The sequence below is a fragment of the Apaloderma vittatum genome, unplaced genomic scaffold (genome assembly GCF_000703405.1).
Source record: "Apaloderma vittatum isolate BGI_N311 unplaced genomic scaffold, ASM70340v1 scaffold6610, whole genome shotgun sequence".
NCBI classification, from domain to species: Eukaryota; Metazoa; Chordata; class Aves; order Trogoniformes; family Trogonidae; genus Apaloderma; species Apaloderma vittatum.
In genome coordinates this window covers 29,346-43,908 of record NW_009693936.1, presented here as the reverse complement: position 1 = coordinate 43,908, position 14,563 = coordinate 29,346, and the positions used below count along the sequence as shown (strand labels likewise).

The following is a 14,563-nucleotide window of genomic DNA, read 5'->3' as shown; positions in this document are numbered from 1 at the left end:
CATCACCACTGGACTTCCCTTTCTATCTCCTTGCATCTTCTGGCTACTGGAATGATTCTGGTGTTATTATGAAGAAATATCAGCAGAAAACAGTTTTTCGGAAGTTACTGGTTTTAGCACTGTGTACGTTCACAGAGGCAAAGTATCACTCTAATGAGTCATTTACTCAAGCCTAATTTTAATTAATACGGTCTGTTTGATGAACAAATATTTTCAAGAAAGCTAGATCTATGAGGGATCTGCAAGGTCTCTGTTGTCCATCTGCTTCTCAACAGCCTTGTCTGCTGAGCTATTAGAGTGATAGTGGATGACCAGCCACCATATCTTTCTGAAAATGAAGACATAAATCACAGAATTAGAGCAGTGTTAGCTAAGTCCTTCCAAAACTTTTGTCAGCATGACCAAAGTGGAGTTTCTGTCCCTGGTGGCTTATAATGAAGGAATGAAATGAGCTGATCTAAGTAATTGACTCTCAGAGTTATTTTCCATTCCCTGGAGTTGGATGATTCTTAATAATTTAAAAATTGTTAATGATGTTGTCTGACATCTCACATAGTGCATTTATGATGCCAAAGGATGTAAAAATGTACACACTGCAGCCAGATTCTGACCCGGTTCACACCACTACCAGTTGTAGACTTGGTTCTGCTTCTGAACAGCTGCCTGTCAATCTCTTATTGCCCCAAGAAATCCACAGTGTCCTGATAATGCAGCATCCTGCAGGACCAGAGTAATTTCCATCACATCTACATTTTAGAAAGGCAGAATGTAGTAACTGAAGTGCCCTTGGAAGAGTTTAGCAATCATTTGTTAGAGAACCTTTGTTTCTTGTGCATGCTGGTGGGGACTAATAAAGCACTGCCTGCTCTGAGTGTGGCACACCTCCTGTAGTGAGGAAGGACTTTGTTGTTTCTCTGAGTGAGTTCTTACATCATTTTTTTCTTAAATGCAGGTCACTTCTTGGGCAACAACACAGTGATTGATGTTTTGAGGAGAGAAGGGTACGAGGTAGAACACACTCCAGCTGGACAAGCCATCAACAAGTAATGCATGCTTTTATTTAGAGGGTGGGTTTGTAAACAGTCATGAAGTAGTAGTGGCAGCTGGAACTACACCTAACTGTGAACTGAGCTCCCTCTCTCCTCCCCAGAAGCGCGCTTTTGTCTTACATGAGCGAATTTGAAAACAGGATATTATTAGGGGTTTTGATGTTTTTTTTGGGGGACTTTTTCATTGTTTTTGTTTGTTTATTTGTTTTATTGGGGTTTTTGTTGTTTTGTTTTTAATATATATGAAATAAATATATTTCCCCTCTATAAGTTTTTAGCTTTTAAACTGACAGCCATAGAGTGTACATGCTTGGTTCATCAGATCTGGATTCTGTCTCATATTGCATAGGCTTCCGGGCTCATCTTCCTTCCTTTTCAGTGTTTGACTGCCCTGCCTTTTAACACTCTCCTTCTGTTACACTGTGATTTTTGACTATTCCTGATTACTTTCTCTCAGCCTGGAATCTAACTGCCCAGAGTTCACCCAGCTTCTTTGCAAATTGTCCCCATGACTGACTGCTTTCATGTCCACTGCTCTCTCAGGCATTTTTAAGCCAAGGTACATACTGTTCTGGTTCGTCTTGCAGCTGTCCTTCAGGATATGCTCTTACTGCCTCTTTCTATCTCTCACTAGGTGCCTTTGTTCGTCTCCGTGATTTCAGGAACTACAAAATGCTAAATAATTTCCTCCTCCACACTCTGTTGAGAATTATATATGCTCTTGACTCACCTCTTCCTGGACTTTTTGCCACCAACTTAGGTTCTGCAATCCTTGTTTCTCTCTTCTCCAGACTCTTCCCAAAGATGTGCTCTTGTGTGCTTCAGGTATTCCCACTCTTCCTTACAGTCCCTGCTAAAAGATCAAAGGGGAAAAAAATTTTCACTTTTATCCTCTGTGCCAGGCGTGCTGTCCTTCACTGGTTATATCTCTGCTCCTTCTCCCCTACATTTCTGATATGGGGCTCTCCAGCAGGATCACCTTTTTGTGCAAGGGGCACAGTGCAGTTTTCACCTCTGCCAGGGGCTCCACAGATACGGTACAAAATAGCAACAGGTGTTTTTCTTATACTCTGGATGCTTCATCTTTCTCTTTGCAGCACTTCTGCTGCATTTTTCAGACCACAAGATTCGAACTCTGGCAGGTGATGTTTTTACTATGATTCTTGACATTGACGTACGTCATTAACTATATATGCACTGAAGCAAACTGAGCCAAGACTTATGCCCATGAGTACATGAATGCAACCGCCTAATGCTGTTGCCACCAATGGGCAGGTATTCTGACAAGAAGCCTTCTGTGTTTAAGCACTAGACTCAGTCATCCTGTAACATTTAGGTCATGCTAGAAACACCATGTATCAGTGTTTACAGCGATAATCAGAAACTTGCCTGCACTGATATTTGGGTGATGCTTTTTTGTGTGTTCATTTCTTTTTGCTCCAGAGCATTCTTAGCTTAGGTATTCCTAAAAAAAACATGGCAGCTTCTTAAAGCTTAAAGAAAGAGAGTTTAATATGTACTTGACAGTAAAGAATAAAAGTGTACCTGTAAAGAAATCAAGACCAGACAATTGTTTAAAAGAGGGCCAGACCTTCACCCGTCAGGAAGGTAGATATCAACAATACTCAGCGTAGCTGGGCACCCAGTTCTCTGACTATATCATCAGAGTTCATTGTCTAGTCAGCGACTCTTGTGCCTTTTAAAGCCCTCAATTTGGCATTGGTTGCATCTCAAACTTTTCATTATGACTGTTGGACAGAGTATTTCCTCAAGTATTGATTTTGAGCCACTCACTACAGGAAGAACATTGAGGTGCTGGAGCTTGTCCAAAGAAGGGCAACAAAGCTGGTGAAGGGTCTTGAGAACAAGTCTTATGAGGAGCAGCTGAGGGAACTAGGATTGTTTAGTCTGGAGAAAAGGAGGCTGAGGGGACATCTTGTCACTTTTTACAACTACCTGAAAGGATGTTGTAGCAATGTGGGTGTCAGTCTCTTTTCCAAAGTAACTAGCCATAGAACAAGAGCAAATGCCCTGAGGTTACACCAAACAAGGTTTAGATTGGCTATTAGGAAAAAATTCTTCAGTGAAAGATTTAACAAACACTGGAACAGGCTTGTCACCATCCCTGGAGGTATTTAGAAGACTTGTAGATGTGGGGCTTAGGAACATGATTCTGTGGTAGACTTGTCAGTGTTAGGTCAATGGTGGTACTTGATGATCTTAAAGGCCTTTTACTACCTAAACGAGTCTACAGTTGTATAATTTTAAAGCTGAATGAAGAAACTAAGGAAGATGGTACTTTAGTGTTTTCTTTGAGAAAATGTGTTAGTATTTCTGGATGACTTGGAAACAGACTTAAAAATGTCGACAAGTTTCAAGAAAAATGAATTCTGAAGGAGAAGAGTATCTGAGGTGAGGGAAAGACCTGTGGCAAGAGTACAGTTGCAAGAAAAAGTATGTGAATCTTTTGGAATTTCATAGTGTTCTGCATAAATTTGTCATAAAATGCGATCCAACCATCATCTAAGTCAAGAGTATTTACAAATATAATGAAATATAATGTGCCTAAAATAATAAGACAAAACCAATTCTGATCCTCCATGTCTTTATTGAACACACTCATTCAACATTCAAAATGCCAGCAGAAAAAGTAAGTGAACTCTTGGAATCAATAACTGTGGATCAAAGCTGCACATCTTTCAGGAGAGATTTTAGCCCATTCCTCCTGGCAGAACTGCTTTAGTTCTGTCATATCCTTTGGATGTCTCATGTGTATGTCTCTCTTCAAGTCATTCCACAGCATCTCTATTGGGTTGAGGTTTGGATTCTGAATTGGCCACTCCAAAAGGCAGATTTTGTTTTTCTGAAGTCATTCTGTGGTGGACTTGCTCTGGTGCTTTTGGTCATTGCCCTGTTGCATCACTCAACGTCTACAGAGTTTCAGCTGACGTAAAGACATTCTCACATTATCCTGAAGCATTTTTTGATACATTTGGAATTCCCCTTCCCCTGAATGACTGCAAGCTGGCCAGGCCCTGATGCAGCAAAGCAGGCCCAAATCCTGATGTTTCCTCCACCATACTTTACGGTTGGGAAGTTGTTTTCATGATGATATGCACTGCCCTTTTTATGCCAGATGTAGTGCTGTGTTCTCCTTCCAAATAGTTCAGTCTTTGTTTCATCAGTCCACAGAACATTTTGCCAATACCAGTGTGGCGTGTCAGTGTGCTCTTTTGCAAACTTCAGGTGTGCAGCAGTGTTCTTTGCATAAGCAGTGGCTTCCTTCCTGGTGTCCTGCCATAGACACCCTGCTTGTTCAGTGTTTTTCATACTGTAGACTCATGAACACAGATGTTAGCCAGTTCCAATGATGCCTTTGAGTCTTTGACTGTCACTCGGGGTTGTTTCTTTACCTTATTAATGAGTCTTCATTGTGCTCTTGGGGTCATTTTGACTGGGTGCCCACATCTTGGTAGAGTGGCCACAGTCCCAAAGTGTCTCCATTTGTAGATCGTTTGCCTAACTGTAGACTGGTAAATTTCTAAGGTCTTTGAAATCTCTTTGTAACCCTTTCCAGCTTTATGTAAATCAACAATTCTTGATCATAGATCCTCTGAAAGCTCTTTTTGGTGAGGCATGGCTCACATAAGCATATGTCTCATGTGGAGCAAACTCAAAAAATCTGAGTGTTTTTTATCAGTCAACGTAGCTCTAGTCCACACTTCCAAACTCATTTTCTTAAGAAGACTCGGGGTTAACCTGACTCCAGTTAGCTTTTTTGAGGTCAACTCAAGGGTTCACTTACTTTTTCCACTAGCATTCTGAATGCTGGATGAGTGTATTCAATAAAGACATGGAGGATCAGAATTGGTTTTGTGTTACTATTTTAGGCACAATATATTTGTCAATACTCTTGACTTAGGTGATGGTTAGATCACATTTTATGACAAATTAATGCAGAACACTATGAAATTCCAAAGGGTTCACATACTTTTTCTTGCAATTGTATGTCAGAGTTCTGGGAGTTGGGTGGAGGGTTTCACTTTATTGCTATCCAGAGCTTGTTACAGGACAAAATACCAGGGCAATCTGTGTCAGTAAACTCAGTTCAGCCCATGTAAATGTGGAACAATATCCAGTTACTGTCCTAGATAGCAGTGCTGCACGTAGTCCAGTCAGTACCCATGGACTATTTCACAGGTCCAAACTGAGAGAGCGAAAAAACAGCATGGCATTGAACTGAGACACAGCATTGGGGCATATTAGCTAAGTGGTCCTAAAACAGTAGGATGAGAAAGCCTGCAATTGTCTCCTTTTCCTGCAACATGACATTATGCAGTAGCAACATAGTCTGCTGCTTCCTGTGCTCTGGCTAAACAGAAAGCCCCTTCTGAGTTATCTTGTAGATATCTGTATGTAGGAACACAGAAAGACATAGGATCATGATGCGTGCTTTCCTGTAACAGGCAAACTGCTGAGTGCAGTCACACAATTTCACCTGCAGACAGGGCTGCTGAGGTGTCCTGCTTATCTGCAGAGGCTCATAGTTAAGTGTGGAGGCAGAAGGGCTCCTTCTTCAGGATATTGCAGAGTGAGGAATGCAAAAGAGGTGCTCCAACCACACAGCAGCACAAAGGACAGTTTATAAATAGTGCCACAGATTCAATCAAACTCCTACTATCTTATTTTGGGCTTTAAGTGTTGTTCCTGTGCCATTCTCTTCACATAAAGTTTACCACGTGATCAGTCTGTGATTTTCCTTGCAGGAAATAACATCAAGTTCTCCTAATTTTCCATCTACTGTCTCATCCGTATTCCAGTCCAGAACTTAATTTCTCCTTCTCCAGAATGGACCCTCTTTATTCTGCATCAAAGAGATGTGCCCAGAGTGATGGGCTTGCTTGAAAGCTGCAGGCATGCTGAAACACATCTTATGAATCTCCTCCTTTTGATACTATTGCAAGGTAGAAAGAAATGCACTATAGTTCTGCCAAGTTTCACTGACTGAAGCCAGCTTCTGTACTGTGGTCTGTGGTCTTCTGCTACCTTTCTGAATCCCAAGCCAGTCTCCAATTTTGTCTTGTTACAGAAGACTGTGGCATCTCTGCTCTGTGCAAGGTAGCCATAAAGATCAGTTAGATGTGTTGTGCTCTGTATATCCACAGAGTGGATTGAGTTTGTGAGTTTGTCAAAGATGCTCGTGAACAAGTAAAGAGAGGGAATTGCTTTCTTCCAAACAAGTGTGGGCCAGCAAAGCCATGCATGGATAGGGGGCTGCAGACTGCCTGACTTGGGGTATAGATGAGATGTTGATTGCTCTAAGTACAATGAAACAGAGCTTGAGTAATCAGTAATCAGGATGGAGCATATTTCGTCCTTTGCCCAAAGCTACAAAGCCCTTAGTCAAGCCCCCAGCAAAAGCTCTGAGCGGTCATTTGGGCTTCCAGGATTTACCTTGTAAGAGAGATTGTTCATGCACATAGTCTCACTGCAGTATCTTACTTGTTGGAGCTACTTCAAAATTCCAGACAGTGCTGCCATCTTAACACAGGATCTGTACAACTAGAAAGCTGGAGGCCTGACTCCTGTTTATTCATCACTTGCTATGAATGTGTGCAAAGCTCACTTTTGCATTGAGGGAGACCTGCAATGGGCCAGCCACCTCCCATCCATGTGGACCTCCATACTTGTTTGATGTTGTATTCAATGGAGCAGAGTCTAGTTGGAAGTCTGTATCTAGTGGAGTCCCTCGGGTCGGTACTGGGGCCAGTGCTGTTCAATATATTCATCAACAACCTGGACAAGGGATTAGAGAGCAGTGTCAGCAAATTTACTGACGACACGAGACTGGGAGGAGTGGCTGACACACCAGAAGGCTGTGCTGCCATTCAGCAAGACCTAGAAAGGCTGGACAGTTGGGCAGGGAGTAGTTTTATAGAATATAAGAGCAAGTGTAGAGTCTTGCATCTGTGAAAGAGCAACTTGATGTGCCAGTATAGGTTGGGGATTGATGTGTTGGAGAGCAGCGTAGGGGAAAGGGACCTGGACAGCAGGATGACCATGAGCCAGCAATGGACCCTTGTGGCCAAGAAGGCCAATGGCATCCTGGGGTGTACTAGAAGGGGTGTGGCTAATAGGTCGAGAGAGGTCCTCCTCCTCCTCTACTCTGCCCTAGTGAGGCTACATCTGGAGTATTGTGTCCAGTTCTCAGCGACAGGGAACGGCTTGAGAGAGTCCAGCGCAGAGCCACAAAGATGATTAAGGGAGTGGAACATCTCCCTGATGAGGAAAGGCTGAAGGAGCTGGGGCTCTTTAGCTTGGAGAAGAGGAGGCTGAGGGGTGACCTCATTCATGTTTGTAAATATGTCAAGGGGGAGTGTCAGGAGGACAATGCCAGGCTCTTTTCAGTGATGCCCAATGACAGGACAAGGGGCAATGGGTGCAAGCTGGAATACAGGAGGTTCCACAAAAATATTAGGAAAAACTTTTTCACTGTGAGGGTGACAGCGCACCGGAACAGGCTGCCCAGGGAAGTTGTGGAGTCTCCTTCTCTGGAGACATTCAAAATCCACCTGGACATGTTCCTGTGTGACCTACTGTAGGTGATCCTGCTCTGACAGGGGAGTTGGACTAGATGATCTTTCGAGGTCCCTTCCAACTTCTGATATTCTGTGATACTATGAACCCTTCAAAACCATCATTTCATGCTCCTTGGTGTTCATATCTGAGTCACAGGATGGTATTATCTCCTTTTGCAGATCAGCATGGAGACAGTAAATGCTTGCACTAGAAGTCAGTGCCACAATAGTGATTTGAGTTGTAGTCTTTTATATGTCATGCATGTCCTCTGACCTGATATTTTATAAAGGTTATGCATTCACTGACCTGTACTATCTGGCTTCATGAAAGAGAAAATGAGATGACGATGAATCAGCTAGTCTGCTTGCACTTCCTGCAGATGTCCCAGAGGATTTCTTGATGGTACACTGAGCCACTTTCTTTAAAGACAGTAGTTTGCAAGATACATTTCTGCAGCCATGACCACAGTCTGTAGACTAGCTCACTACTTACCTTCTCCACCAGTGAGCTTTGTTGATCTAGGACTAGCTTCTTCAACTAGTGTGCCTTAGTCACCATGTCCCTGCCCCTTTCCCTAAGTGAGGTGGCTCTGGGCAGGAACTACTGAAAGAAATAATGTGGTCTCTGTTATAACGTACATCAGACTAGAGGAGAGTAGTTTGACCTCCTCTGACTTTCAGGGTAATTTCTCTTTTATCTCTTTGTAGATACACATGGTTATTCCCAAGAGTTACTCCTGAACCGGACTGCACTCTTTATTCAGTTCCAGATTAATCTCTTTTCCAAAGCTTTTTTCCCTGAAGACAACTTCCTTGATCAGGATATTGATTTAAGAAAGCAATTACAGAAATACAAGGCAGAGAAATAAGCATTCAGACAATATGTCAGTGAGAAACACTTGTTTTATATGTGCCTTCACAGTATCTGTACAAGGATTCTACCTCAAAGCCCTTTCAAATACTCTGTGTTCCCTCCTTCTTCCAGCAGAGAACCCCCCCAAAACTTGTTAGCCTTGTCATCGTCGTCACCAGCACACAGTCCCTATGTCATGTCCCAGGAGCTTCCACTGCCATTACAGCCCCGGAAGGAGGAGGAGAATGAAGAGCTCCTGCCTCACCTGCTCCTCCCTGACAGCATTGACATGCTGGAGAAGGTAGACAGGAAGTACAAAAAGAAGAAGAAGCAGCAGCAGAAGAAGCAAAGACTGCGGCAGTTTAATGACCTCTGGGTTCGTCTTGAAGAAAGGTAGCTAATGGCTGGGGAGGAAGGAGGGTTTGTCATGCAAACTGGGCTTCAATTTAGACTGATTAATCCATTATTCCAGTCTTCTGCAGGGACTAGATACATGCTGAGGACATGTTTACTCAATGCTGCCTGTGTTTTTATTGACAAGCTATCTTCTTCCATATGCTTAGGTTTGTTGAAAATTAGACATAATACAAATGAAAGCCTTGCCTAGAGCATTTTGCATTTAGCTATGAGGGATTGTGAGCATACCACAGAATTGTAGACTGATATGAGTTGGAAGGGACCTCGAAGATCATCTAGTTCCAACCCCCCTGCCATGGCAGGGACATCTAGATCAGGTTGCTCAGTGCTCCATCCAGCCTGGCCTTGAACACTTCCAGGGATGGAGCATCCAACCTGTTCCAGTGCCTCACCACCCTCAGGGTAAAGAACTTCTTCCTTATATCTAGTCTAAACTTAATGCTTTTCAGCTTCCAGCCATTACCCCTTGTCCTGTCACTAAAGAGTCCCTCCCCAGCCTTCTCGTAGGGCCCCTTCAGGCACCATATATGGTAGTCTTTTTCAAAGAAGGCTGGATCCAGTGATGGTACAGATCAAAGCTTTGGACCTTTATCCAAGAGCTACCACATATGTGGAAATGGTCATATCTAGCATATGTGCTCCTTGTATTTGGACAGTATTTGATGCAGTACTTCCAGGCTCTGTTTTCTTCCAGTCTTAAAAAGCATATGACCTCCACGGCATTAGTGGACATCTGGAAAGGGGAGTGACAACCTGATGGATGATGGAGTTAATAAAAAACATGAAGCGTGTTACGGGGCAAAGATTCATGTATATCCCCTGGTTTTTATCCAGAAGAGCTTCCTCACGTACGAGAACTACAGCAGCCTGAAAAATAGCCACCTTCTCCATCATGAGATATACTTAGGCCTGTGGCTGAGTGTGTACCTTAATTTTTCCCTCCTGTCAGATAACACGCAGACCTGAGTCCACCTTATTTTGCATTTTGTATCTCCATTTGTATCTCTGCCATACTCAGGTTGAAAACATTTTATTTTTGTGGTATTGTAAATATCCAGACAGGTCAGGATGATAGAGAAAAGCCTACATTATTGAGATAAAGCCTCTACATTCTTTTTTTAACCCCTCTGGGGAAGGGACTGAGCATATCATGGTTCTCCTATGCCACTTCTGTCAAGTCCCTAGGTCTCAGCTGTACCACTTTTTTGAGTTGTTCAGGCTGTCTGCAATTGAATGCAGCAGTTCAGTTCCAAGCATTCAGACAGAATGAGGCTTTTTAGACCAGACTCCTTTTCCTCTTTTCTAGAGTAGTTTTGTACCCTCTCTCTGCTCCTCCTTCCAGCCTAAATGTGAGCAGTTTGGAGAGGAACGGAGAAAAATGGAGGTTTGCATACCCACTGACAGACCTATGTACACATAGGGCAAGATTCACCAGTACAAAAAATCTTTATATTGATCACATCTGATTTTGGTTTTTAGTGTAAAATTTACTTTCTATTAATATAGTTAATACCAGCTGCTTCTGAATGGGTTGGTTTTGAGTTTCTGTTGACAGTCTGTTTAGTTGAAATGCTAAGGAGTCGTACGGAGTCTTTATGATCTCAAGCTCCCGCTCTGCTGGCACATTGACATGTTCGGTTTTTCACACACAGATGTTCCCATACGTCGCAGGTTAAGGCTGGGCCGGCTACTAACAGGGACATAAGGTCTCTAACCCCCCCTTCCCCCCCAAAACAGGAAAGAAAAGGGAATGAAGCAGAGAGACTTACAGGTTAGAGAAGAAAAAACTAGGACAACTTTAATGAAACAGTAATAGAAATAATGGTAAAATGATAAAAGTAAAGAACTATATACAACTATAAATAGTAGCCTGATATCAAACCCGACTCCCTCCCCCGATAGCAATCCCCACTGATGCTGCAGAGCAGGAGGCACTGGGGCAGCCCCAGGCTCAGCGGCGGCAGGAGCTGGATACAGGGAGCTCTATTCGGGAACTCAGGATCTAGAGCAAAAGCAGGAGATTGGATGGAGTCCCCCTTGGACACCGGCCATTGCAGAAAGGGAGATAAACTTGCAATCACTCCATTTATACTTAATATGACATATACAGAATGGAATACTCTTGTTGGTCACCTGTTCTTACTATTACCCCCTGGAGGTGCAACCTCTTACTACCCAGAACCCCCAGCGTGGCACACAAGCGCCAGCAGTGGCCTTGGTCACTATAGGAATAAGTATCAGCAGGAGCCTGTCAGCATCCCAGTGCCAGGCAGTGACTGTAAACATCAGGGGTTATCACTGCCAGTAGCAGACATTGTCTGCAAAAACATGCTGCTAACTTCAGAAAGTGCAGCCTTTTAGAAGAAACTAAACTGGAAAGTAAAAATCACTGAACAGAACTGGGTTTTTAGCTAAACCCAGGACACCATAAAGCTCAGGGAAGTCAGCACGTGCCCTGGTGTGAGCTGTGTATGCACTTGCAGCAGCAGTGCCATCAGAAGAACAGGGAAGATGTGAGGATATGCTGCTGTGACTAAACTAGAGGTACATTAGGGTTGCATACTGGATTGCAAGCACTACAAGGCAACAGCAAGGTAAAAGCTAAGCTGACTGTTTCAGCTTAGGAAGCTAAGTCAGAAATATGGGATCAGCAAGTGTCGCCTTTCTCTTTCTTCTTTTGTAAGGTTTTGTAATGTTTTGTAACATTTTGTGCTAGAAACTTACCTAAATGCTACGTGACTAATTCTTTATAGGGGTGAACCCATAGTAGCAGAGAGCTTGAACATCTGGAGATGTGAGCAATTGCATGACAGTACTGGGAAAGACAAGTGATGCTTATTGCTGCCTGGGAGATTGCTGCACGCTGACTGCAGAGGGAAAGCTGTGAGTGCCAGAGAGGCAGCTGTCATTCACACACAGCCCACACCACTGCGCTGCGTTTAGTCTTTATGAAGAAGAGGGGATCATCACCGGCCTTGCGCCATACGTAGCTCAGCTGCCATGCATCCCATGGAAATCAAGCCACTTAGGGTTCAAGCTCAAACACGTGCAGGACACATCTCACTGGGAGTTTCAGCTCCTGCTGTAAGCATTCCCCACAGAGCCAAGGCACAGGTGAAGCTGACAGGTTTCTTACGTGTGTGTCATTCACAGCTTTCCTTCTGTGAGCCTGGAAATGTACAGCTCAGGTGATTTAATACAGTCTTGCAGGAGGCTTGGCAGAATTGTTTCGGTTAGTGCTTCTGTATGGTGTTAGCAGCCTGGAGCGCACAAATTTCTCTCCACCATCAGGTGTTGCCAGAAGAGTTAAGCATCATGTAGATTCTGACTGCCTTTTTGTTCATCACCTCAGAGTACTCCCTACCACTGGGAGATACTCTGGCACATGATGATCTTTTCCCAGAGACTTTAGAATGCGCTTCTGGAAGTAGCTCTTCCTCTCTTGAAAGCATGTCATGTAAACTCTTTGTAATTCCTGACCTGTGGAAGGGAACATGTGGTATAGTAACAGGTTTGGTCCATGCTATGAGGTGCATACAGAAGCATGGCTGGGGAAGATGGATTAATCTGAAAGCAGGTGCCTCACTGCTGCTGTGCTGTGCAAGTGTCACTGCAATGACACTCCTTGGCAACAACGCTTGTTTTGTTCTTCTTACGTATTGTCTGCTTAGCTGACAGACTCTAGGAATATGGTTGTCTTAACCACCTGACTTGCGTGGGAGCAATGGGCAGGCTGGCTGGGTAGACCTGAGTACAGGGCAGGTGTTGCAGTGCTGTCTTCACCCTCCTCAATCTCTGTCCTGTTCCTCCTCAAGACTGCTTCAGAGTTCAGCTGGGCAGTGATGTGGGCTGGTGTGGGAGATGTCCACACCTGTGAGGAAGAGACAAAAGGCAGCATTCTACCATTAGGAGACCCTGTCCTTTGGTCAGCATGGAACCAGTATGAGATCATTCACAAGAGCCCAGAAGACTGACAGTGGGGCAGAGAGGCTGACTGCTTCCTGCTGTGTGGGCATTGGGCAGGTCTGGGCTGGGTCTAGACTGACGTTCTTCTCTTGCTTTGCAGTGCTACCGACCCTCCTCCCCGGATCCGCATCATTAATGGCTACATCACAGTTGAACCCCAGCCCAGGGGCCACGGACGGTCTAGTCACACTCACGCAGACACCAGCAACGCTCACCAGCTTTCCCATTCTCTCTTTCTCTCGCTACTGACTTTGACTTTGCATATGATAAGGCAGCATTGAAATGCCAAGAGAGCCAAGAAAAAAGAAACTTATGTGAAAAAAACAAAAGTAAAAGACTCTTGAGGGGAACACCTATGGGGTGTTCTTAAACTGCTTCCTTTTCCTGAATCTGAATCATTAACACTATTAACTGGTTTGACCTGCCCAATACAGGAGAAGATATTTTAATGAAAATGTTATTTATCCTTCTCTTGCAGAAGAATGATTTCATGTTATCCCATAATGTTTTGGGGAGATTATAATGTCGCTATAACATAGCTGTTGTTTAGCTGTATGAGCCCAACTAAATCACATCTTTTTTCACCTTCAGTGCCTTGTAAGAAAATTTACACACCACTGACCTGTTTATTAAAACAGAATATTTTATTCATATGAGCACAGCTGGGAAAGAGAGGTTGGTATTTTATGTCTCTGCTGGTAATGCTTTTAATTCTGGCTTGTTAGGGCTCCAGATTACATATAATGGTTGATGATAACACCTTCTACAACAGAATACAATGGTAGAGACTTGAGATCAGAATGTTTCTGCTGTCAGTTTGGTGCTGCAGTAAGATGCAGACACCTGAATATCCAATGGCCAGGCAAGCCTTATGAGTACAAAAGAATTTAAGGAAAAAAAATGCCTATGGAGCTTCATAAGAATACTGTTGGATGTTTTCAAAGTGAAAAGTTCTCACGAAGTGATTTGAGAAGTCCAGATGCTGGTTTTCCCTCTTTCTAAATCATGAATATATTGTTATTTTGTAGGTGGATTCACTTTTGGGGAGGAAGGGCTTTCTTTTCCTTTTTTGCACAGTTAGACTTTGCAAGTTTTCTACCAATTTCACTAGAAATTCTTGGAGTTTTTAAGTTGTTTTAAATGCTTTGCTGTTTACTTAAAAGGGACATGATGTTGAGTATTTGATGTAGGAAGCTTGGAATTATTGATGAATGGTTTTCTGGACATGGATTATACAGGACATCATCTTGTGATCACACGGACTCATTTTGTGGGCAACGTATCTGTCTCTCCTCTGAGGAGGGTTTCATTGCCTGAGAAGGTCTCATAAGATTCATCTGTGGGAGGGCCTTGTACCTTGGAAAGACAGCAGTCACCTGCCCCAGTGAGGCAACAAACCCTCAGGTTTCCTTTCGTATGCGTGTACACATGCTTAGCTATTTTTCGTTGTCTATAAAAATAGCTCTTTTTTCTCATCCTTCTACTGCACATTGGAAGAGGAGGAGCAAACAGTGCCAGCTTTCATAACAGCTTTTTAATCTCTTGATACCAAATTTAAGTACCTCTTCAGAAGGACTGAACTTGAACACAACCTCAGTTTGCTGAGGAAAACTGAGAAAGGAGAGGCTAAATATTGAGGTTTGCAGCAGCACTGTGGGAAATGAAATATATATAGGTAGGGATAGAAGTCTGCACTATCT

The 14,563-nt window shown here is 43.3% G+C and overlaps 1 protein-coding gene across 1 annotated transcript; it reads left to right on the top strand.

Annotated features, from left to right (window-relative positions):
* Positions 1–952: 952 nt before the first annotated feature.
* On the top strand, positions 953–13,144 carry LOC104271010 (metalloprotease TIKI1-like; the record flags this gene model as incomplete). The annotated part of the gene is made up of 3 exons (XM_009865554.1): positions 953–1,043; positions 8,613–8,873; positions 12,964–13,144. Coding segments are annotated over 3 exons (533 nt in total), but the record flags the coding sequence as incomplete, so codon positions are not given.
* Positions 13,145–14,563: the final 1,419 nt, after the last annotated feature.